The sequence below is a fragment of the Carassius carassius genome, chromosome 17, assembly GCF_963082965.1.
Source record: "Carassius carassius chromosome 17, fCarCar2.1, whole genome shotgun sequence".
NCBI classification, from domain to species: Eukaryota; Metazoa; Chordata; class Actinopteri; order Cypriniformes; family Cyprinidae; genus Carassius; species Carassius carassius.
The window spans coordinates 31,967,195-31,989,187 of NC_081771.1; the positions used below are offsets into that span (position 1 = coordinate 31,967,195).

At 40.3% G+C, this 21,993-nt stretch overlaps 1 protein-coding gene across 1 annotated transcript; it reads left to right on the top strand.

The window, feature by feature from the left end:
• Nucleotides 1-1,183: 1,183 nt before the first annotated feature.
• Nucleotides 1,184-21,468, top strand: LOC132090949 (protein-glutamine gamma-glutamyltransferase 5-like). Its single transcript, XM_059497725.1, has 15 exons — nucleotides 1,184-1,206; nucleotides 1,981-2,160; nucleotides 6,220-6,462; nucleotides 7,970-8,088; nucleotides 8,173-8,301; nucleotides 8,384-8,561; nucleotides 9,109-9,244; nucleotides 11,560-11,663; nucleotides 11,883-12,122; nucleotides 12,206-12,238; nucleotides 12,623-12,664; nucleotides 12,762-12,968; nucleotides 13,880-14,043; nucleotides 17,245-17,381; nucleotides 21,237-21,468. The coding sequence occupies exons 1-15, from the start codon at nucleotides 1,200-1,202 to the stop codon at nucleotides 21,385-21,387; spliced, it is 2,070 nt and encodes a 689-aa protein (XP_059353708.1). The 5' UTR covers nucleotides 1,184-1,199; the 3' UTR covers nucleotides 21,388-21,468.
• The last annotated feature ends 525 nt before the right edge of the window (nucleotides 21,469-21,993 follow it).

The following is a 21,993-nucleotide window of genomic DNA, read 5'->3' on the forward strand; positions in this document are numbered from 1 at the left end:
CCAAATGAAGAATACAAGTATCCAACTGAAGTTCTTGTGTTATGAATGTAACTCATCCTGAGCCCAGTGGGCGTCCATCTATCCATTCCACTGTCAAAGGAGGGGAACAATGGATTAGAGAGATATTATTTTGATGAGCGAATCCTTTAGACAAAGTTTTCAGTTGCTCCAGAATCCAATAGGGCATTGGCAGTGATTTGACGGCCATTTAAATTTATAGTGATAGGTACCGTAACACACAGATCTATATTACTCGGTAGTTGCTACGAGTATTTGGTCTTTGCGATCTGATGAGATTGTCAATCTGAATGGTGAGCTTGATAAATTGATTCAAATCTCTCCCCTCATCACGGCAGGCCAGCTTAGACTGTAGTTCATGACTTAATCTTCTAAACAGTATTTTAAACATGTCATTGACCCATGAAATCTGAGCAGCGAGAGTACGAATAGTGAGAGCATATTCAACCGCTGTCTTTTTCCCTTGAGAGCGTTCTAGTAGACGATCGCCAGCATTTTTGCCCTCTTTACGGTGGTCAAACACTTCACAGAACTGTTGCAAGAATATTTCAAATGATAAAAAAATGGTACCAACCACTGTGATCCATATTATATATTTATACAGTATGAGTAGTTCATATGCAAATGTGTTCATATGTTCTATATAAAATACTCTCAAACTCATGCATACTCATATATAATAAACACACATAGATAAATACAAACATTGTAACATAATAACAATAATCCCATTCAAATCTGTGTTAAAAGTTATGAAACTGATTATACCGACCACAGATTTGCACATTCAGTAACTTTATGTGACTTTTTTGAAGGTGGAGGTCCTGTATTATAGTAATGTCACTCCTAATTTAGACTAATTATTAATTTGTAACTGGTTATACTGCTGGTGCTCTGACTCACTGATGGATGGCCACATCACTCCCCACACCCTTCACTATTATAGGGAAAGCATCATGTTGCTGTGATTTCGTTTAAACTTCTCTTAACAGGTCATGCGTGTGTGATTGCGTAATTGTTTGAGGTGTTGGTTCTACTGATTGTAACATTTGGCATGTGTTGAATTCAAGTGAATGTGTTCTAGCGACTTAAGCGGAAAGGGAGAGGCAGATGGATGCTATTTAAAAGCCCAATAAACTGTGAATCTGAATCAAACATCAAACCCCAAACAGCTGCATATCATGGACGGTAGGCTTTATGTTTTTATTATTATCATTTTTACTGGTTTACTTGCAAGGAATTTTGTTGTTACCAAAAACATAGTATTTGAGTTATTTTGCTATTTATGGCTTTATAAAGACCTTATTGCATATTGAATCTTTACTACTGCATGCAATCTGTTTAGATTTCAGATTATTTTACTATGCTAATCATAAATGATTAACTTTTAATTTAAACACTTAAATATTTTTAGTTGTGCAATTAAGTTGTTAATTTGTTTATAAAACAGCTTTTCAGATCACTTAGAAAAATGTTTATTCTAAATTATATTAAAATTATGGAGCCCTGCACATGGCATGCAGGAAAAAAATTGTAGGCTAAATCGTGTGCACGATTTACTGTTCCCTCGATTTATAAATTGTGTGGCAGGATTGACTAATTCTTTCCCTCTATTTGCTAAATCATGCACACGATTTATAAATCGAGAAAATTAACTAGTCAATTATGCGCATTATTTATTTATTTTTTCTTGCATGTCATGTGAGGGGCTCCATATAAAATAATTATTTTTGTATTAAAATAATATACTAAAATTATACTAATAAAATAATCATATGTTATTTTAAAACTATTTTTTAATAAACCTCTTATATTTAGTCATTTGCAACTTCAGATGAGTTATTAGTTTCTATCTATCTATCTATCTATCTATCTATCTATCTATCTATCTATCTATCTATCTATCTATCTATCAAAACTCTTCCCTGAGAAATAATATCACATTTGCTAATTTTTACACAGAGTTCAAGGTTCGAACTATCGATCTGCAACAGGTGCAAAACCAGACTCGCCACAGAACCGATGGTCTGAGCTCCAGCACTCTGGTTCTGCGGAGAGGACAGGCCTTCACAGTGACAGTCAACTATGATGGACGACCATTCGATCCACTGAAGGAAAAACTGATCTTCCGAATTGTTTTAGGTGAGTTTGTGTGCTTGTGTGTGGGTGGGTGAATAAAAATTACAACCTCATCTCACATCACCCTCCCTCTATTATGATGAAATTCATAATTAATCATTAGTTAGTCAGATCCAGAGTGACTTTCTACACATTTTTGCTATAGAAATATGAACGACTCATATTTCACAGCATTAACTGATGTAATTATTTGATAAACTATTATAATTTTTAAAAAATATTTTTAATTTATTATTTTTATATATTCTGTTTTACTTTAATTTTAGTTTAAGTGTGCAAGTAATTTTGTTGCCTTTTGTAATTTATATGACCTTTTTTTCAAAATGTCTTTGTTTTTTGTTTTTTATTAGTTATAATTTAAATATAAATGTTGCCTTTGAAAATTTGTCATTGCATATTGAGTAACCGGCAAAATACATGAAGCTGATTGATATTATTAAACCCATTTAAAATCACAATATATTATAATGCTATTCTGAAATGCATGTTTATATATTATAATATATGCACTTAAATTATTTACATGCGTGTATGTTACATATGTGCATCTCACAGCGGCTCCGTTCACAGTAAATGCTGCTCCACATGAACTCCATCTGTGCATATTGTTGTGGGTTTACCTTAGTTTTTCTCGATTGGTTTGGCTCATTTCTTGAAACCGAGATGACATTCTCAAAACCATAAGGTCATTTGGCCAAACAGTCTTACAGTTCTGCTCAACATTATAGCTCACTAGCAAAATCAAATATCTTTCCCCAAACTCTTCTTCCATGCTTCAAAAGCAGATCCCTTTCCCATATAAAAGGTCAGTACAGTCAAAATAGCACAGATCCTTCTCAATTGCCTTGGCACATGTGCATTCATTTAGTGCTTTTGTCAAAATAACCTGGATGGTTTAGCACAACACCATGGATCCCCTGCAAAAGCTCATATCTCTCCCAAAACAGTTTATCCATGTGTCAAAACTAAATATCCTTCTCATATAAATAGTCAATGCCCCCAAAATGCATTATACCTTTGGCATTGTTTAAGCACTGCAAGTCAAAATGCTTAGACGTTTTGTCACTGAGGCACAGGTCTAGCAACAGAATACCACTATGAATAAAACTAAAAGATTTTACAGTAAAATCAGCCTCCAATAAACCACTCATACTCAAGGAAACTGTAAACATTTTTATTCGTACAAAGAAATGTTAACATTAGAGAACATACTGTGAAAAGAAAACATATATAGGATTCTGTAAATGTGAACAGTTATAAACACAAACAAAAAACAAAAAAAAAAACTCTAGCCTACCATACTGTAAATAAAGTTTCAGAACTATAGTACAGTAATATTTTCAGTGGTCGCCATTGTCACCCTCTCTTTCCTGGCCACCATCCTCATCCTCCTGGCCATCGACGCGCTGCTCTCTGTTAGGCCATAAATTCTCATCCACATCGCAACGGATATTTTCTCTTGCGATGCAGCGAGGGAAGAAACGGCGTGAATGTCTCAACCATCCCCTACATTGATCCCCTGTGATGTCCTCACATGCAGCATCCATTGCATGCAGCAGGGCCCTCTGGTCTTGAGCCTGATGCTCATACACCCTCCACCTCCAAGCTGAAAAAAACTCCTCAATTGGATTTAGGAAAGGAGAGTAAGGTGGAAGAAACTCCATTAGCATCCGGGGATGGGTGGTGAACCAGGTTCTGATGCGTGGGCCATGGTGGAAGTTCACATTATCCCACACAATGACATAATGTGGTAGCTGAGGTCCTTCTTCACCTCTCTCATTTTCCGGGATCAGATCAGTATAAAGGTGGTCCAAAAAATTGAGGAGCTTTTGTGTATTGTAGGGCCCTAAACTGGGAATGTGTGTGGCCACACCTCTTTCTGATATAGCGGCACACATTGTTATATTTGCTCCTCGCTGGCCTGGGACATCCACAGTGGCTCGGTGGCCAATGATGTTACGGCCACGCCTTCGACCTTTGGCCAGGTTGAAGCCAGCTTCATCAACGAACACTAGGATGTGAGAGGTTTCGTTGCCTTCTAATGCCATTATTCTCTACAATAGAATAAAAATAAATCTAATCAGTCAAGTAGAGACAGATACTGCAGGGAGGATCTAAAGTACTGTAAAAAGAGGGAGTGAAAAACTGAAGACAATTTCTAGGCAAAATGCTCTAGTCACACAAAGCTGGATTCTGAAGGTAAAAAGGATAAAGCAAAACAAAAAAAAGTGGTAACCATGTCTTACTGTAATAGTGTTACAATGATAGACAACCAGTAGTTGACTTACATGCACATACTGGTACCGCAGCTCTTTCACTCTGTCAGAGTTTCTCTCAAATGGTACCCTGTAAATCTGTTTCATGGTCATCTGATGTTTCTTCAATACCCGGTCTATTGTGGAGATGCTGATAGAGTTTATATTTTGGAACATTACATTGTCTAGAAGGATTGCATTACGAATCTGTCTCAGTGTGATGGCATTATTTGCAATGACCATGTTGCATATTTCTCGTTCTTGTTGTTCATTTAGAAGTTTTCTTCTGCCACCCACTTGAGGCTGTCGTCCAATCCTAGACATACAAGTCAAAGGTCAACACTGTAAATTTGTTACAAAATGAGTTACCAATGTAATTGTACTGCTGTTTTATGGTACTAAAAGTGTGATGCACTGCACAGTGACTGGAATACTATTCACAGTATTTCCTCCATTTTTTTTTCTTTGTCATTTTTATAGTATCATATAACATCACATGAAGATATTACAGTACTCTAGGCCTACACACACACCAACAATGAATAGTTCAATAGAATAGTTCTGTACCTGTTTTCCCTGCGAAAGGTTTGGATGATGGAGGAGACTGTAGACCGAGGCACATTAGGCTGCACTCGGCGACCTGCCTCTGCCATTGTGAGGCGATGGTTTATAACGTGGTCAATAAGGGTGGCCCGGATTTCATCTGGGACATCATGGTGCCTCCGTGCTCCTCGGCCTCTTTCCCCTATTCCTCCACGCATTCTCACTCCTCCTCTTCCTCTTCTTCCTCCTCTTCCTCGAGCAGGAAGTTGCTGTTCTACTTGGCGAGGTGCTTCCATGTTCACACTGCAAATGAAACTGGCCCCGGGCCAAGCTCTGTCTATATACTTTTGGCAGCAGTCATAATCATAGACAACACCTGTCAGGTAACTAAACAAACTGTTTGATTGGTCATCTGAGATGTGGGAAACTGCTCCTTCGTTAGTTCTAATTTCACCTGATTGATTGTCAAGTACTGTCATAAATTTATCAAATGTTCCAAGAAATCCTTTCATGGTATTATATCTTTGACTAATTTTGACAGTTGAACAGACAATTGTGCATATGATGACTTACACAATGAAACCATGCTGATATGTTTTGGAGAGAGTAACCATTTCACTGAAAAATCAACTAATCAGTTTAGATCAGCAAGATCTATTTATTTGGAAAATGTGCTAAATGTGGGCTCATTGTGCTAACTGTAGCTACTTGTACATAATCATTTGAAAAAAAGCACAGAGTCACTTGAGACATGTACTAAAGCATTTGCAATTTGATAAAACCCAATGAAAAATGACATTCTGTTGTGAACAATTGCAAGGTGGTTTGGAGATTTGTCCATGTTATTTTGAGAATGTCATCTCGGTTTCAAGAAATGAGCCAAACCAATCGAGAAAAACTGTAATCTGGGAACGCAACGTGCACCATCGCAATTTCAAAATAAAAGTCTAAACCTTAGCTCTGAGTTTACATGTTTTGATGTCCACATATTCAAGAAATTACAGTGGCTGTAGGATTTCAGTTTTAAAGAAATGGCCAGATATTAAAGATTAAGTGGACATTTTATTTATTATTATTTAAAATGGCGAGATTTTTAATGGTTAATTTACTATAACTAATGAATAGCCATGGTATAAACTAAATACATTAAAAGTCAAGATACCAATAAAATTAATTGCTTTATGGTGAAAATGAATAGTATTTTACTTCCAGAATCCTATTCTTGTGCTCTGTTCTGACACCCACTCCTCTCTCCTCTCCGCAGGTCCGATTGCTGTGGAGGTCCCGGTCTCCAGGTTCGGACAGCCCTCTCTGACTCAATGGACCGCAGTTCTGGAGAGGAGCGTCCCAAACCCGACTGGTCCCCGTGCTCTTTCAGTATCGCTGTCCAGCCCTGCGACTGCTTCTATCGGTGTCTACACACTCCAGCTGAGAGTCGAGGCCCGCCTGAGTGTGAGAACACACTTACTCGGCCAGTTCACACTCCTCTGCAACCCCTGGAGCCAAGGTGAGCACGTAGGGCTCGCTGCATCCTGCAGTGGAACCCCACCCACATCCAAGTGTGATGTCGAAGCCACGGTCATGCCAAATACAACCCCACCCCTATCCAATACATCACCTTGTGATTCCCCATCTCTGAAAACCGGAAGTAGGTCGAAGCAATTTACAGCAGTTTCAGGGTTTATTGGCTAGAAGGGATGCTAACAATAAATTACATTTTTCTACAAATTAGATTGTGTTTTATTAACATTTACACCAGGGGGGCCCTTATTGGGGGTTACATTTTTTATTAGAAATGTTAACCTCTCACCCCCTCATTAGAAGTATGTAATGAATGCAAAATACCATCCAGATCATTTGTCATTTAGGGTATGCTTAAAGAATGTATCTTTTTATCAACAGTTTCTTCAAGGTCTGATTTGTAATATTAGCGAAGGTTTTGTTCACTGATAAGCTTTTGACTGTTTCTGATATCAGATGACTCAAACCATTAAGCCATAACTGCCCCTTTGTTTCTCCAATAGAAGTAGGGGCAGTTGTGGCCTAATGGTTAGGAACTCAGACTTGTAACCCCAAGGATGAGGGTTTGAGTCTCAGTACTGGCAGGAAATATAGGTGGAGGAGTGACTGTACAGCACTCTGTTCCACCTCCAGTTATCACGATTGAGGTCTTTCAGCAAGGCACTGAACCCCTGGATGCTGCTTCAAATGGCTGCCCACTGCTGGGTATGTTCACTGTTTGTGTTCACTGCTCATTGCTGTGTTTGTGCACTTTATTGGTTTAATGCAGGTCTCAAATTCTGAGTATGGGTTGCCATATTGGCAACATGTGCAACAATGTCAACTTCGTTGTTATTCTTAATTCCTAAATGAAGGTCCTGGTACCTGAGCAAACAATGCAAATGTAAGAAAGAGGTGTGGCGCTTATCCAAAAGTACAACGGACTCCCCTCTAAGACTAAAGAACAAATGCAGTTCGTTATGCAGATTTTCAGAGATCGCCGAAATCTGTTTCCAGGTCCCTGCAAAAGTACTTTGATTGAATATAAATATCTAGATCAGTTCAAAGTTCACTTTCTTCACCAGTAAAGTAATTTCATTACAGTAATATTCTGTTTTTAAGTCTGCAAGAACTTTGCGGCTGAAGGACATGTCAGACTGTCATCACAATCTAAATCAGATCGCAATTGATGATTAAAAGATTTTAAGGTTGACAACAATATAAGTCTTGGAAAAGACCAAAGATTTTATTTCATTTTTTTACTTACTGACATGGCAAACAACTTTTTCATCTTCTTTTTTGTAGTCTTCCTAACGATAGTTAGACTTATCTTCTTATCGTTGTTTCTTCCTGTTTCAAAAAGAATGAGGATATTATGAATCTGGACATGGACATGGCTTTTGATGTCACACTTAGATCTGGGATGCATAGCCTCTTATCCCATATTGCTTTCATTTATTGTCTTTACACAAAGATCACCAATAAAACAAACAAACGGTTGTGTTTTTCTGCAGCTGATTCAGTGTTCCTGCAGTCTGAGGATTTGAGGACTGAATATGTCATGAGTGATATTGGCCTGCTGTTTAAAGGCAGCCCCGGGAACCTCGTCTCCAGACCCTGGTCATTTGATCAGGTGAGATGTTTGACCATTGACTGACAGCTCAGCACTGAAAAATAACTTCACAGTAACTCCTGTCATGCATAAATGTGTTTTCAGTATGAAAAAGGGATACTGGACATCTGTATGAAATTGCTGCAGTTGAGTCCTCAACATCAAGCAGATATGGGTAAAGATCTACTGAATCGCAACAGTCCAGTGTACATCGGCCGTGTGATCTCAGCGATGGTGAGGATCTGCTCTCATTCTCTCCTCTCTGCTCTCTCAATCTATTCATGCATTAATATAGTCTCTCCGTCTTTCTAAACAGGTGAACTCTAATGATGATAAAGGGGTGATAACTGGAAACTGGTCGGGTGACTACAGCGGTGGCGTCAACCCTTCAAAGTGGTCTGGCAGTGCAGATATTCTCAGGATGTGGGCAGAAACACAATTCAGGCCTGTGAAATACGGACAGTGCTGGGTGTTTGCTGCTGTCATGTGTACAGGTGGGACAAATAGAAGTCATTACATTCAATAGTCTGGGGTCAGTAAGATTTTTTTTGTAAAGAAATTAATACTTTTATTCAGCAAGGACACATTAAATTGATCTAAATTTGAAGACATTTCTAATGTTAAAAAAGATTAAGATTTCACATAAATGGTGTTTTGAAATGTTTCTTGAGCATCAAATCATAATATTAGAATGATTTCTGAAGGGTCATGTAACACTGAAGACTGGAGTAATGATGCTTTGAACACAGCAATAAATTGCATTTTACAATATATTCAAATACAAAACAATTATTTTTAATTCTAATAATATTCCACAATTTTCCTGTTTGTACTGTATTTTGAGAGCAAATGAATGCAGCCTTAGTGACAAGACTTACTGTCCCCACATTTTTGAAAGTTAGTGTATGTGCTTTAATGTGTTAATTCACTCAAAAATGAAAAAAAAAAAATGTTTGGGGTGAAGTACTCCTTTAATGGGTCATTGGTAATTTAATTAGTGCTACTGATTATCAATGTTAAATGCATTTGTTTGTGTAATAGTAATGAGAGCCCTTGGCATTCCGACTCGAGTCATCACCAACTTCAACTCCGCTCACGACACAAATGGAAACATGGTGATTGAAGAATATTACAATGAGATGGGGGAAAAACTGTCCTTCAGCAGGGATAGCATCTGGTGAGTTATGCTTAAAAGCTAAAACATCTCTGTAGATATAGAGCTAAAACATACATTAATGTTCATTAGGTTGGCATCGGTAAGATTTTTCATGTTTTGGAGAGAAGTCTCTTGTGCCTACCAAGGCTGCATTTAATTGATCAAAACTACAGTGAAAACAGTAATATTGTGAAATATTATTATGATTTGAAATAACTGTTTTTATGTAAATATATTGCAAAAAAAAGTTGTTTATTCCTCTCATCACAGATGATTCCCTTTCGAAAGGGAACTCCATGCTGCGTCTTCTAGAGGGTGCTATGGGAACACTGTCAGCATGGCCGGTGTCTGAAGCATAAATTAAATAACGACAATGAACTTGACATTGGCAGGCGGAAGCCTATGACGTAAGCAAATTAGCGACTGCGGATATAAAAGGGCACCTGTGGAACACATCATCCTTTGTGCATTTGTTGTGAGCGGTTCTCATTGAGGAAGCTCCGCTCTCGTTTGTTCCTTTTTTCGAGGGAATTGGGACAATCATTTGCCCCCCGTGGCAAGGGGTCCTGCTGCTGCTGAGGCAGCAAAGAGACTGAGATCATGGGGATCGCAGATGGAGTTCGCTGACGAGTTCGAGGGTGGGGTTAATCTCCCGCACTCGCCGCGGGCTGATGAGGGTGAACAGCGGGAAGAAGTGCTGTCTCTTCTTCAGATCCAACAGGAAGTGCTCTGTTGGCTTCTAGGCAATGTTACCAGGATTTGGCTAAAGAAGGAGAAAAGGATTTTTCATAGCTTTCTCAGACAGCCTGCTTGAGGTTTATGGAGCTGCTGGAGGTTATGGAGCGTGCTACTGCTAGGTTAGATGTTCAGTGGAAGCACGACACAGAGGAAGCCCCTCACAGCAAGCTTGATGAGTGGTTTCTTTCTGGAAATAATCCTCCAGCCCCGGTGAGCCTCTCATTCTCCTCTGATCTTCATAATGATAAACCATATTCATATATCAGTGTCAGGGAACTAGTTATGCTAAAATCGAGAGTATGCGAGAGCATTGATATGCCTCAATGCCTATATCGAAGAGACGCTTGCGAGCTATTTCTCAGATGGGGTAACATCTACGTTGAAGGCTCCAGCCCTGCCATCCAGGCCACTGAAAGTAAATATCTCGCCTGAATGGTAGGTACATTTGGTAGGTAGGCTCCTCTTCTTTTTGTGGGCCTCACTAACTGTCTTTAGCGCTGAGTGTAGTCAGGTCTCATCTCATTCTAGCGAGTCATTTTGCTGAGGCCTCTACTCTTATGAGTTTCTTTTAAGAATGCTAGGCTTCCTCTTGTTCAAGAGAGTCACCTGCTGAAGCCTTCGCTCCTCAGTGCTGAAGCCTACACTTCTCAGAGCTCTGCTTAGGCAGTAATGTGAGTAGCAGGCTCTTTTTATTTGAGCCTCACTACCTGCCTCTGGCATTGAGTGTAGCTAGGTCTCCTCTCGATTTAGAGAGTCGGTATGCTGAGACCTCCACTCTTAAAGCTCCAGACTCTGGCGGGTGAGTTAGTCTATGATGATTGGAGCTTGAGCCTGCCGTAAAGCCTAGTGGTTTCGCTAGTAGGGATGCTGTTCCTCAAGTCCTGACTTGGGTAAATGGTTACCTGGGAACTTATCGCTCAGCATGGTGACGTTGGTATACTGTTCCCATAGCGCCCTCTAGAGGACGCAGCATGGAGTTCCCTTTCAAAAGGGAACATCTCAGGTTACACATGTAACCATTGATCCCTGGGAATAAGGAACGAGACTCTGCGTCTCTCTGCCATGCTTCAGTATCATGCCCGTGTCTCCTCATACAAAAAAGCGGATAATATGTTCTACAGGTGCCCTTTTATAACTGCAGTCGCTCATAGCTACCTCTAGAGGACGCAGCGCCCCGTTCCCTATTCTCAGGGAACCATAGTTATATGTGTAAACCGAGACGATTTTCAGAATCATTACTCCAGTCTTAAGTGTCACATGATCCTTCAGAAATAATTGTAATATGCTGCTCAGGAAACATTTCTTATTACTTAGAAACTTTGAATTTATGGAAAGAACACAATCTCTCTTTTTTAACATTATAAATTACTGCCACTTTTGATCAATTTAATGCATCCTTGCTGGAAAAAAGTATAGATTTCTTATAAAAGTATAGAAAAACTATAGTCCTTAAATGTTTTTCCTTATACTTCAGTAAAAGCATCTTCAAGCTGCAGTATACAAATAAACCTGAACTGATTGCAGTGGAAAGGAAAAAATAATTTCTCAGGATTATTAATCTGTCAAAATGTGAGCTAAAAGTGTTTGGTCTTTTTCAGGAACTTCCATGTGTGGGTGGAGAGTTGGATGAAGAGGCCTGATCTGGGTCGAGGTTATGACGGATGGCAGGTTCTCGACCCCACGCCACAAGAGAGGAGCGAAGGTCTGTCATTATAGTGACTTTTACAAGGCTAACACATGTAGAAAAACTGCTGAAAAGGCCAGTTTCATATAGACTGGTTTATACTGGTTAGTACTGGTCTGGTGGGCCAGTTTAATTGTAGGCTTTGTTTTAAGACCTAGTGAGCTGCCTACATGTATTTATTTTTTTGAGCTGGGATTTTAATGATAATCATGTTTAAACATCAATATTCTGTCACAGGAATGTTCCGCTGTGGTCCTGCTGCTGTTAAAGCCATTTATGAGCAAAAGGTGGATGCACAATATGATGTGCCATTCGTTTACGCAGAAGTGAACGCAGATGTCCGTGTAATAATTGTAAGAGATAGGACGGTATTATCAACCAGCGTCGATAAACGCAGAGTTGGAGCTCTGATCTCCACCAAACGTCCAGGATCCATGCTAATGCAGGACGTCACTTCTGAATACAAAACCGAGAAGGGTAAGAGAAATAATGATTAAAAAAAGAAAAAAACAAACCATTAAAATACTGTTTTATACAAAATCTCCTTCTTTCACATTTAGATATGGTACCATTTCGTGCAGCAGGCGGTTTTGGTAAGTCTTTCTAGCCTTTAAATGTTTAAAGCTGAAGTATGTAATTCATTTGACTAGGATCAGCATCACCAAAACAAAAAATGAATGGCCGTTGTTAAAGAAAAATTAAAAGTTTCTGGTGTAGGATTGCACTGACACTGTTTTCCTTCAGTAAATTTCTCACATGATTACAATGAAATGGCAATTAAAACAATGAATTAAAGGTTAAATGTACAGGTAGTAATACTGAAATAGTATTTTCTTGTAAAACAATTCAATAATCTTGATTTTGCTTAAAACATGCATGTTTTTTGCATGACAAACTGTTAAATTAACTCTGTGTCAACTAATAAATTTTGAGAATATTAAAAATAAATGTTTTTTTTTTTGGGTTACTCATCTAAGCTGCTGGAGGATACACTTTTGAACGTACTATGCCAAGGGAGGGTAAGTTCTAGCATTTGTTTCTCCTTTTCTCATAAACACTGCTTTTTGTTTGAGTAATATGACTAAATACAATGATCAAACATGTCATTTCTTGTAGATTCTAAGGGTGTTGCAGTTTCTCTCCAGCTTCTGAAAGCCCCTTTAGTGGGAGAAAACATTTCTTTTAATGTCATAATCACTAACAATGAGGCTGCTCAGAAACTGCTGAAAAAACACGTTAACGCTCAGAACAAGGAGTACAACCGCAATCCCAGTGGAAGCTTTTGGGAGTCTCATGATGACATGAAGATCGGCCCGAAAGAAAGTAAGAGTCCTGCAAAAATAGCTTAAAATGAGTTTCAAATGTACTTATAACCAATAAAATCACGACCTGTATGTGTTTTACGCATTTATTCCGCTGTAGGAGTGGAAAATATGACAGGAATATTATGATTTGTTCCACAATCTTTTTCGATTATTTTTCATGTAAGATTTTAAGAAACAAATTTCCCTGTTTAAAAAATGAAGCCATATAAGGTAACAAAACATAACTGAAAATGACAAACAGCTGATTTTACGTTCAGATGATTGGATTTAGATCTAAATTGATGCTAACATCTATTGTACACTGAAATGTTGCTTTCAGCAGATACTGTATACATTATTCAAATGTGCAGTCTTTGTCCTTTATTATCCACAAAACAATCCTCTCAAAAGGTTTGAAAATGTTTTACATTTGAAGCAAAAACAGAACGATCTGACTTTAGCTTTGATGGCGCTTTTGGAACAGCTGTGATACAGCGTTTCCTTGGTTACCATTGTAAACAAAGCAGCACCAAGGGAAGATGAAAAAAAAAAAACTTTTGTGAAGACAGTCAGTTCCCCTCAGAAATACATTCATCTAAATTCCCACCCCCAAGTGTATTATGATTCGTTTAACATCTCAACTGACTTGAATTGTTTTTATTGATTTTCAACCGGCTCTGCATGCATCGTTATGTCCCTAGTTATGTGACCAAAATGTAGCATCCTGATACTTGAAATATTTATCATGGAATGCATACTGCATTAGTATTGCATTGCACACATAAAAAAATTATTATACTGCAAGTAAAGTAAAAACAAGTAAAAACGTCCATCCGGACCACATGATTTTTTATCACAAAAACGTGGTTAAATGACTCATTAGGAATTGCGAGGTCATGTGATTGATTACTGTTTCTTGTACTCCACCAGCTGTGACTATAAAACATGAGATCTCCTTCAAGGAGTACATGCTGAAGGAGACTGCAGAGGATTCTCTGGTTAACCTGGCTGTGGTTATTGAGGATGTGAAGTCTCAGGAGAGAGTGCTGGCATCAGAAGAGTTCAACATCCGCACCCCTTCCCTCAATATACAGGTATATGCTGGCCCAACACAACATTTATACTAGCTTCAAAAGAAACATGAACTCCTCTACCCTTGACCCCATTTGTAAAAAAACAAGATGTTGATTCGTGACTAAATGAAACCATTGAAAAATTTTTTTTTATATTAAATTATCTACTTAAAGACATGCAATCATAGAGATTATGTGGGAGAGACTTTGGTAACAATTTACTTGAAGCCTTTATCTATATGCCTTGTAATGCACCTGTCACGGCTTACGCTGCTGGAAGGAACACGGAGCCGAGGGATAAACGAAACAAGGATTTATTAAATAAAACATAGGCAAGGTAAGTAGTAAATAACAGGTGGCAAGTGGCAAGTAACAGGTAACAAGTGGACAAGTGGACAAGTAGACAAGTGACTAGTAACGAGTTGACGAGTAGACCCGACAAAACAGAACTGAAAGGACAAGGCTTTTGTACAAGGGATAATAGGGAAAACACAGGTGGATGGAATGACTAAATTAACAGGGACATGGAACACATGCGGAAATGACTAGACACACCTGGGAACTAATCAAACCACATAGAGACAGAAACTGGGTCACAGGGGCAAAAACACACAAAATGAGTCCAGGTGTGTGACAGTACTCCCCCCTCCCGGTAGGTGCGTCCTCGCACCGTAGAAACAACAAAGGGAGGCCAGCAGACAGGGACCACAGAGGAAGGAGCCAGGGAGGAGATGACGGAGGGAGGAGCCAGGGAGGAGACAGGAAGGATCTGAAGCAGGAGGCACCCAGCAGGACCCAGGCCACAGCCATAACAGCCCAAGGTGGGGCCGACGGAGGAAGGAGCCATGGAGGAGGAATGGTCACCGACTCCAGGGACTCGACCCACGGCAACGGAGCAAGTGGAGGAGGAGCCCGAGGCAGAGACGGAGAGCCGAAGAGCCAGGGTGACGGGGAGGAGCCGGAGGTCCTAGGCGGAACTGATGGCTCTGGTGACTGACGCGGCGATGTGGATCCGGAAGGCCGCGGTGAAGCCAGAGTGACCGAGGACTGAGGTGTAGCCGAGGGGATGAAGGAACCTGACGGAGCCGGAGGGACGGAGGGATGAGGCGAAGCCGGAGGAGTGGAGTCCCGAGGCATAGGATGGACGACGCCAGACCAAGGCGGAGCCGGAGGGACGAGGGAGCCAGGCAGAGCCTGCGGACTGCCGGGCCACGGCGGAGAGGAAGGAGCTAGGAGCCATGGTGGAGCCGACGGGTCAACGGGCCGAGGCGGAGTCCAGGCCTCAGAGGCTGGAGGCGGAGGTGAGGGAGACGCCGACCAAGGCGTCGCTGGAGGATGGCGGTCCTGCTGAGCTCGCACCACAATGATGGTAGGCTGAGGGCGAGCAGAGGGGCAGCCAGACGACAGCGGAGGAGGAGGCAGGAGTGGGTGGGAGGGTGGGAATTTTGGAGGAGCAGGCATTGGAGTAAGCTCTGGGGCTGGAGCCCTTCCTGGGCTTAACGGAGGATCAGGAGCCCGTCCTGGGCTTAACGGAGGATCAGGAGCCCGTCCTGGGCTTAACGGGGGTTCAGGAGCCCGTCCTGGGCTTAACGGGGGTTCAGGAGCCCGTCCTCGGCTTAACGGGGGATCAGGAGCCCGTCCTGGGCTTAACGGGGGATCAGGAGCCCGTCCTGGGCTTAACGGAAGATCAGGAGCCCTTCCTGGGCTTAACGGGGGTTCAGGAGCCCGTCCTGGGCTTAAAGGAGGATCAGGAGCCCGTCCTGGGCTTAACGGAAGATCAGGAGCCCTTCCTGGGCTTAACGGAAGATCAGGAGCCCGTCCTGGGCTTAACGGAGGATCAGGAGCCCGTCCTGGGCTTAACGGAGGATCAGGAGCCCGTCCTGGGCTTACAGGAGGATCAGGAGCCCATCCTGGGCTTAACGGGGGAACAGGAGCCCGTCCTGGGCTTAACGGGGAACCAGGAGCCCTTCCTGGGCTTAACAGAGGATCAGGAGCCCGTCCTGGGCTTACAGGAGGATCAGGAGCCCGTCCTGGGCTTAACGGAAGATCAGGAGCCCTTCCTGGGCTTAACAGAGGATCAGGAGCCCGTCCTGGGCTTAACGGAAGATCAGGAGCCCTTCCTGGGCTTAACAGAGGATCTGGCATAGGTGAATTGGAAACCCCCTCATTTTGACCCTTTTGGCGCTCCACATTTTGCTCCCTCGTGGTGGGCAGTGTCGCCGGCTCTCGCACCTGGTCTGACGGGTTGCTCTCTGGCTCTCCGTCATCGGTGGGCTCGGGCGTATGCCTCGTACCGTGGGGAGATTGTAGGCTGGGCTCTGGGTCCAGAGTGGACCTGGCGAGATCCTCCATTGGGCCGACCGTGAGAGGTGACCCATTTCTCACCAGATTCCACTCTATGAACGCGGCGAATCCTCCCGAGGACCATCTTCGGGCGACAATGCTCTGCACCTGGAGTTCAGGCTGGCGTGATAAAAGGTGCAGAGCGCGTGGTCCGGGTAGCTGGTGGCATTAGCTAGCCAGAGAAACCGTCTAGTATGGTCCTCGAGAGAAAGTCCCTCCTGCTCCAACAGGAGGAGGAGGTATTCGGGGCGATAGAGGGGATCCATTACACACTACGGAAAGAAAAAGACTGTGAAAAAACGGAAAACAAAATGGAGAGAAAACACGCAGTTTTTAACTTTTAGGTCGGGTCTTCTGTCACGGCTTACGCTGCTGGAAGGAACACGGAGCCGAGGGATAAACGAAACAAGGATTTATTAAATAAAACATAGGCAAGGTAAGTAGTAAATAACAGGTGGCAAGTGGCAAGTAACAGGTAACAAGTGGACAAGTAGACAAGTTGACAAGTGACTAGTAACGAGTTGACGAGTAGACCCGACAAAACAGAACTGAAAGGACAAGGCTTTTGTACAAGGGATAATAGGGAAAACACAGGTGGATGGAATGACTAAATTAACAGGGACATGGAACACATGCGGAAATGACTAGACACACCTGGGAACTAATCAAACCACATAGAGACAGAAACTGGGTCACAGGGGCAAAAACACACAAAATGAGTCCAGGTATGTGACAGCACCTTATAATGCATTATATGATCTCATTAATAATTGTGACCACAGTTATAATTTATTATTATAATACTTATCTCTTCATTGTTACACCTTGATAATATAAACAGACAAACAGGAATTTAAAACAATTTGCTTTTTATTCTAGATTCAAAATGAGGTCTCTGTCATCATTAACACACCACAAGTTGCCACGGTGGTGTTCACAAACCCATTCAACGTCGCAGTGAGCGGAGAACTGACCGTATCTGGTTCAGGACTCTTGGAGGAGAAGGCTCAAATGAGGTGTGTAACACGTTTTCCCAAACACTTCCCTTTTAGTCAGATAACCCCACCCCTAAATGCACACCATTAGTTGATACAATGCATCAGGCTGATCGGAATTGTTACGTCCCCTATTATCAGGACGAGCTTGGCAAGCGTTTTGTTAATAGTAACAGGAAACCAGCCCCAGCCAACAGATCACCAACAACACAAAACTAAGTTCCACAAAAGTATAATTTATTTAAAGTGGAAGGAATAATTAAATTAAGGAGCAACGACTTCAGGGTGCCCCAAGGCCAAAATAATAAACAAAATAAACTTATAACCAAACATATATAAATTACCTAATCAGGGAATAAACAAAATTACAAAGTAACTTCCCTAACTCCCTATAAATAAACAAATCACAAACCAGATCAAAGTAAATGGCAAGCAGTGTTGGGGAGTAACTAGTTACATGTAACGGCGTTACGTAATTTAATTACAAAATTATTGTAACTGTAATTAGTTACAGTTACTAAGAAAAAATGAGTAATTAAATTACAGTTACTTATGAAATTTGTTAAGATTACAAAGGGGATTACATTTGAATATTTACACACATCCACATACAGATTTAACTGATTTCTTTCCCAAATTGCACTGACTATTCTGAGACATACCGCCCTAATAATTTCCGGGATGCGGAAATACAGTCTGGTTCTAGAATCCAGTCATAAAAACGAAATGCCTAACGCGGACGGAATATGCCACATTTTGGATGACTAAATCAAAAGTAGGTCAGTACACTTGAATCAAAACATGACATCGACTAGTGTCTGTGAATATAAAGCCCCAAAAATGCAATAGCTATATGACTTGCACATTCTGCCTGTCTGTGGAAATCAGGCGAGGACTGGACACCGGGAGAACCGGGACAATTCCCGGAGGCCTGGCAGCCGATTTTGCCCCACTATTTAATATCATTATTGTATAATTGCCTGCCGAATGTACTAAAGCGATCATTTGCGAATCCGCCATTTGATAATTAAATCTCTAATAAGTCATGACTTGCGCGCTCTCCGCGCCTCCGCCAAACGGTTTGGATCAGACTCAGAGTAATCAATGCGAGAGAGAGAGAGAGAGAGAGAGAGAGAGAGAGAGAGAGAGAGAGAGAGAGAGAGAGAGAGAGAGAGAGAGAGTGAGAGAGAGAGAGAGACAGAGAGAGAGAGAGAGAGAGAGACAGAGAGAGAGAGAGAGAGAGAGAGACAGAGTGAGAGAGAGAGAGAGAGAGAGAGGGGAAGAGAGAGAGAGAGAGAGATGGGAAGAGAGAGGGGAAGAGAGAGAGAGAGAGAGAGAGAGAGAGAGAGGGGGGAAGAGAGAGAGAGAGAGAGAGAGAGACTATGGAAGCGCGCTGGAGCAGAGAAGCAGAACTATACTGTTCAGGGTTTTAGGTCAGTTTCATCTGTAAAGATGCTTTTTTTGTCTTTGTTTTTTTATTTATTTAATCAAGCAGCAGCACGTTGCTCATCAGTCATCACTCAAAATACTATATAAAAGACATCATTATTATCTGTTGTAATGTTACAGTAGTAAGTTAGCTGAAAAAAAAATCTGATTTTTTTATAGGTTTAGGGGGAGCTACGACAGACAACAACACAACCCTTACGAAAATTAACATTTTAATATTTAACTATAAATCCAGAGAAAATGGTTACTATTGTTTAACTGTGATAACCAAAAATGTAAAATTATTTCACAAATGTATTTAAAAATAAATACAAATCCATTTGCAAAAAAACAAACAAAAAAAAAACAAGGTTATTTTACTTTTATATAGGCTAATAAAAGCATGGTAATTTTTTGTAAGGGAAAAACATGACTCGTGTACAGTATTAGGATTTTTCTATAAAGATATTGTAGTATTGTAGAGTATTGTAAAGTATAGTTTTGTTCAATCTTGAGTATTAAAGTCATGAGAGAGATGGATAACAGAGCAAAATAAAGAGACTGAAGAGAAAAATGGAAGTGAAGGTGCAGTTCAGGAGATAACTTTTAATTATTTTGCATGTCCCCAAATTAAAGATTTAAACCTTTTTAATGTCAGGTCCATACAAAAAATAGTTTTGTCCATGAATTTGTTTGTATGAGTTTGAATTTTCCAGTCTGAATTTTTTTCCCAGTCCACCCCTCCTGTAAATTAATGGCAAAGACATGGTTTTATTTACTACACATAGGCCTACTGAAGCTCGCAGTGTTTTCAACCTCTGCTGCCTCAATATAGGAGTACACGAGCACATAAACATAATTTCTAGAACTGTTCTGTGTCACTTCATGTGCATTTTACTTATTTTAAGAAAACTATCATCATACACAGAGACAGCAGTTTAAAAAAAAAACACCAATGTTTCAGGAGTTTATTACACAGAATACGTCACATGCTTATTAGATAACTGTATTTAAGTTGATGTATATGCTTTTATTTATTATTCTTTAATTTTCACAAATTTTGAAAAGTAATCAAAAAGTACTCAAAAGTAATTAGTTACATTACTTTAATAAAGTAATTGAAAAAGTTACAATACTATTACATTTTAAACAGGGTAACTTGTAATCTGTAACCTATTACATTTCCAAAGTAACCTTCCCAACACTGATGGCAAGACACCCCTACGCTCCTAAGACAGAACCAAATTAAATCATCATAAACAAACAAGCAGATTATGGGATCTGCCGACAGGAGAGGGAATCCGGAGCTCTTCACGCCAACAAGCCAACGCCAGAATGAGCTTGATCTCTTCGGCAAGTGCCACCTTTTTAAAAGCGGCCAATCAGTAGATCCACCAATCAGACTCCACCGGTGACAGCCAATCCCTGCACATATATACAAAACAACACCCACACAAAACAAATACCTAGGATCGTAACAGAATGCTCAAATAAACAGAACATTAGTTAGAAAGTGTCACAGTCAGAGGTTTCACTACGGTTTCTGGGCCCCTGGACCGCATATACACTCGGACCACCACTTTCCTGTGCTGGTGTGGGGGATGCCCCCCTCTGAAGAAATCATGTTTCCCTCTTGGGTGCCCCCCCCCACACTTACAGTGCCCCTGGTCACAGTGTAACAGAAGTATAACATTTCAAATGTATCTGCATCATTAGTTTATATAGAGAAATTATTTTAACATCCAAAAATGACACACAGTACCCTTACATTTAATCAATTAATGCCCCGTTACATTTCTCTAGTAGAAAATAAGAGTTATTTTAAGTTCCCAAGTTCCCAAGTCCCAGAATTTACTATAGTGAACATAATTCTATAGCAATGAAAGTAACATAGTAAATCCAGTTTTTTACTATAATAAATCCACATTACCCACACAGTCATTAAAAAAGTAATTAACAAAATAAAGAATCTTGCACTGTTTAAAATAGATCCCATATACATTTATTTTAATTTTACAGTATTAACAGTGGTTATTATGAAAGAAGCTATGCTTGTCATGATCATTTTAGTTCACATGGCTGATGAGTGATTCTGACGGGCCTCAAACAGTCGAGTTCATACAGTTTTCAGTCAGTGGGAGGGGTGGTTTCTGAGATTTTTGACATGATTATCTTTGACATCAGTTTCACTGCCACAGTGTCTATAAGAAGTGTCGGTACACACTTGTTAGTCAGCATTTCTGAAGCACTTCTGTAATCATAGGCATATCACAGCAACTCATGTGAGTTCATTGGTATGTTAAACCTGCAGATTTACATCATGATACACTTTAAACTCTATTGTAAATCACCAAACCTAAACATGAGCAGCAGTAATGGTGATGCATGGAATAGTAAAAGTGATGTTTACCTGTTTTTGTTCTAAATGTCCTATGTTTTATATTTCAGGATTACAATCCAACCCCGAGAAACCACAAAGAAGCCCGTCAGTTTCACTCCCAGGATGGCGGGTGCCAAGATGCTTTCTGCTAATTTAGTGTTGGAGAATCCTCCCACCATCCTGCATGGATTCAAGACCATCAATGTTCAAGCATCTTAAGAGTCACACACTTTTAGAAATAATTGTGAACCCTCATGGAGTGCTGCACTAGTGGTTGAAACACATTTAGAATTAATTGCTTTTTAATTATTATTTTAATGTCACTTTAAATTGTGTACTTAAGATTATTTAGGCACAAGCTTGAAAATGAAGTTCTTTTCTTAATATTTGCATGCATTATACTTTTTGTTTGTGATCTGTTCACATGCATGCTCCAGCAGAGGGCAGAGTAGTTCAGTCATTCACAGCAAAGACTGTCCGCTTCAGTAAAAGCATATATTTCAAATACTGATATGTTACAAGTATTTTAGAAAAAGGCTGACAAATCCTTGCTCAAAAAATACAAATATGACAGACTGCTTCAATGCTTGTTTTACTTTGGGTACTTTTGTGTCCTAGGGTTTGATTTTAGGTAACATTTTCACTTTTTGGGTTACATTTGAAGGTAAAACTGACCTGGAAACTTATTACAGGGCATTCATAATTTTTTTTGCTACTTTTCATTATTTTTATTTTTTTTACTTTATTTTATTTTTATTTTTTTTTACTTCCCCCTCCATTGCCTTGGTGTTAAAATATAAAATATAAAAACTAAACACCTAAGAT